Source organism: Raphanus sativus, chromosome 3 (assembly GCF_000801105.2).
Source record: "Raphanus sativus cultivar WK10039 chromosome 3, ASM80110v3, whole genome shotgun sequence".
In the NCBI taxonomy this organism is placed as follows: Eukaryota; Viridiplantae; Streptophyta; class Magnoliopsida; order Brassicales; family Brassicaceae; genus Raphanus; species Raphanus sativus.
Window position 1 is genome coordinate 10,674,139 of NC_079513.1, and position 4,459 is coordinate 10,678,597.

The window sequence follows — 4,459 nt, forward strand, 5'->3', positions numbered from 1 at the left end:
TAATCCTGCGTAAGGCGCATGTCTTATCCTAGTATGATATTGTATTATGTTTACTTTTTTTTATCAAAAAAAAATAATATTATGTTTACTTTATGTGTATCTTTACATGTTGTGGTTGATTGATACTCCCTCTGTTTTTTAAAGATGTATGTTTTGGTGTTTTCACACATATTAAGAAAACACATTAACTATACATCATTTTTAGAAATTATCAAATTCTAATGCATTTTAACCAATAGTCTTTCAATAAATTCAATCAATTTTATTGAAATTTGCAATTTTGTATAGGAAACATAAAAAATACATCTTTGTGAAACAATTTATTTTTCTAAAACATCTATCTTTAAAAAACAGAGAGAGTATTAAATTACAACACATTGTTTTCCGCACTCACATGCATGTAGCGTATTTAATATCCTTTTGAAATAAACCGCTTGAGAAATATTTCTTTTTCTTGTCGGTTTGCATTTCTGGCTTATACTTAAAAGACAGTTTCTATCTTCTTCTCAGATTCTGTCAAGTCTCACAATCAAGCAATGCAGCAAAACCCGACTTCTAGACCCTCCAGTGGGTATCCAAACCCGAATACACCTGAACAGTCCAACGCCAACCCGTACCAAAACCACAACCCTCCCTGCGCGCCGCATCATCACAATCCACGCACCATCCTAATCCGCCGCCTCTTCATCGTCTCAATGGTCTTTCTCCTCATCTTAGGACTCATCCTCGTCCTCTACTTCGGCCTCGTCAGTCCCCAATTACCATACGCTTACATCAACTCTCTCTCCCTCTCTAATTTCAACATCTCCAACAATCATCTCACCGGAAATTGGGACCTCCAGCTTAGATTCCAAAACCCTAACTCCAAGATGTCGCTTTGCTACAACGCTGTCTTCTGCACTCTTTATTACAACAGAGTTTCTCTGTCGGAAACGAGACTACAGCCGTTGGATCAAGGGAAGAAAGATGAGACTCCGATTAACGCTACGCTCTCTGTCTCCGGGAGTTACGTTGAAGCTCGACTGGCTGATTCGATAGGGAAAGAGAGGGCGGTGAAAGGAAGCGTAGAGTTCGATTTCAGGTTGACTTCTTCGGTTACTTTCAGGTATGGAGTGTATCGGCGGAGGAGGTACGTTACGGTTTACTGCTATGATGTGTTGGTTGGTGTTCCAGCTAATAGTAGCTCAGGGAAGATGGTTGGTTCCGCTAAGAGATGCAAATCTTTTTGAAAATGTACCAAGTTAGTTGTTTTATAACTGGTCTTTTGTTTCTTGCGATGATCAAACCAAAAAACAAAAAAAAAACAAAATTTACAATGCTACTGGAATGATGATTCTCTGTTTACTAAGCACATCTCTAACCAATACACCAAATCTAATTTAATGTTAAAATTATACCAAATTTGCAATTTTAGTGTCATATTTTTCTTTTGGTTATCTTCGATCATAACATCAAATGTTACACAATATTTGATGTTTTTATTATTTGTTATTGATAAATATTTGTTTTATTACTCTTAAATATTATGTTTGTTAAATTTTGTAATTTTATAGTTTATCAATTTATTCATATACTTTTATGAATTTATTTTATATAAACTATTATATTAAAATTACAAACTATTAATTATGAAAAGCACAAGAATAATATATTTGTTTTAATAAATTTGTATTAGCTAGTAGCAAATTTTAACTATTATATAAAATATTTTTTTTAATGTTTAGTGAATTTAATAGTATTACATAATTTTTAAAAATATATACTATTAAATCGAAATTTATTATATTTTTAATTGTTCATTACTGCAAATAAAAATATATTACAAGATAAAGTAAATGACAATAATCATTTAGTGATTTCTAACTTGAAAAAAAATAAAATATAAAAGTTCTATAATATTTTTTTTACGATATAAATAAAATGATAATAATAATTAGTGATTTCTTACTTGAAATTTAAATTAAAAATATTTTAATTATACAAAATAATAAAAAATACAGATAATAAAATATACTTATATTTAGTTACAAATTTGAATTAATTAATAAAAATTATGAAATATATTGTTAAATGATACACAATAAAATATGTATATTAAATATTTGGTATGATAAATAGAATTATATCAAATTTTTGTAACACAATTTATTCTACAATAAATTTGATGAGATAGTGTCATTTTTATATTCTATTAGAGATGAAATTACTACAAATTTGATGTTTTGGTATTCCATTGGAGTTGGCCTAAAACTATCTTAATTTTACTAAATATTTGAGATGCTAACATTTAGATATTGTTTGCCTTGAATTTTGGATGGATCATCTATAATATATCCAAAATATCTAAGTATTTGAGATGCTAAAAATATAGAGTTTTGATGTTAAATTTTCATCTCAAAATCAAAAGGACCTAAATACTTTCAATACAAATATATAAAATTAATTAAATTAGTTATTATAATTATTATAAAATATTTTAAATAAAATTATTTCGTTTTCCGCCAAAACTAAAAAGTAGTTTTTTGCCAAAATCAGAAAATCGATTTTTCCGCCAAAAATGAAATATTTTGTGTTTTTCCCCCGAAACCGGTATATCGTATTTTCCTGTCAAAAATTGGAAAATTTTGCTTCCCTACTAAAACCAGAAAATCTACTTTCTCGTCAAAACTAAAAATCAAATTTCTCCTCAAAAAAAAAATCTCATTTTTTCTCTAGAAACCAAAAAATCATGTTTTCCACCCAAATTTAAAATTCTCCTTTTTATCGCTAAAACCAGAAAATCATTTTTTCTTCCCAAAACTGAAAAACTCGTTTTGCCACAAAAACCGAAAAATTAATTTTCCATCAAAATAAAAAATCATTTTTTCCGCCAAAATCGAGAAACAACTTTTTCCCATAAAACTGAAAATTTGTTTTTCCCGCCAAAACCGGAAAATATCATTTCTTTGCCAAAACCAAAAATTACCTTTTTCCGCTTAAAAGAGTACTTTTCTTGTCAAAATCAGAAAGCCAAGTTTTCTCGTCAAAATTAAAAATGTGTTATCACCACCAAAATCGGAAAATTTCATTTTCTTGCCAAAAATGAAAATATTCACTACGAACCAGAAATAATATGTTTTTTCCTGTCAAAACCGAAAAATTGTTTTCAGCCAAAACCAGAAAAACACGTTTTCCACCCAAATAAAAAAATCACATTTTTCACTAGAACTGTAATCCCATTTTCAGTCAAAACTAAAATATCCCACAAAAACGCAAAATTAATTTAAGATATATTTATTTGAATACTATAGTCAAAAATAACAACCGTGCTCTCTTTTCGTCCAAAAAACTATGCTCTTTTAAGTTTTCTTAAGCAATAGTTTTTAAATACTATTATAAAATCAAAAGAAAAAACGTACAATATAACATCTAGATGTTGCATTTAAATACAAATACTAAATATAAAAAAAAATCCAAATATTGTATTCAGATGGTAAAAATGCTGTATCAAATACAAAAACAAACATGGTCCAAGATTGCTTTTGAGGATTCTATTTTGTTACCTTACTAACCTGCAATAAGGAGTTAGATTGTGTGGCATGATTAAACATAATCAAACTTGAACGATTTTAGTTTATTAAGATTTGTTTAGGTAATTCTCACATGATGTGTTCTTTTGGATTTCAATTTTGCCCTGTTATGATTATGAATTTTAGAGGTTGTAGCCAGTGGCGGATGCAGAAAATTTTTGGGTTGGGGGCACGATATTACAAAATATATTATATAATTATTTTAATTTTAAATATATATTATTGTATTTAAAGCAATTAAAATTGATTTTGATATTTTTAGTTATTCTAGTTGTCTACAAAAGGACTTAGGTTGTTTTCGAAATTTTAATACTGCAACATAAAAATTAAACAACGTAATGATTTGTGAACTATTTCAAAGAAAAAAAAAAGTGAAAAATCACTATTTTTTAATACCAAAACATACTAAATGCACAAGAGCGAGAACGAAACAGATTATGTAGAAAAAGATGTTTTTTGTGCTATGGGACCCACTTAGAAAAATAAAAGAATGAACGTGTGAGAATCGAACAGCACACGCAAGCAATACGGGGGTACACTAATCACCACTGAGCTATCCTACAATTTACTACAATTCTAAACAGAAATTATAGATAATTAGTCGGGGGCACGTGCCCCGGTACCACCTGTGTAGATCCGCCACTGGTTGTAGCACAAGTTAGTCGCTTTTGATAATGTATCAAGATTAGTAACCTTACTTTTGTTGGAGAATGCGAGAATTTGTGGGTTTTATTGTCTGACTAATAGTTCGATTGATTACTATTGGAGTAACTCAGAGGAATATAAAAAGTGAAAGTGGGAGAAAATAAAAATGTGAGAAAAAGAGGAAAAAAAAGAAGAAAAAAAGTTATTCGGGTGAACACTGGCGTAATAATAGATGTGTGTTTTTC

The 4,459-nt window shown here is 29.0% G+C and overlaps 1 protein-coding gene across 1 annotated transcript; it reads left to right on the forward strand.

Moving 5' to 3' along the window:
* The first annotated feature begins 467 nt into the window (after positions 1-467).
* Positions 468-1,364, forward strand: LOC130509612 (NDR1/HIN1-like protein 3). The gene has a single exon (XM_057005764.1). It carries the CDS (start codon positions 537-539, stop codon positions 1,227-1,229), a length of 693 nt encoding a protein of 230 aa, XP_056861744.1. The 5' UTR covers positions 468-536; the 3' UTR covers positions 1,230-1,364.
* Positions 1,365-4,459: the final 3,095 nt, after the last annotated feature.

Coding starts and splice junctions, on each gene's coding strand:
- LOC130509612 (XM_057005764.1), top strand. CDS start 537: ATGCAGCAAAACCCGACTTCTAGACCCTCCAGTGGGTATCCAAACCCG.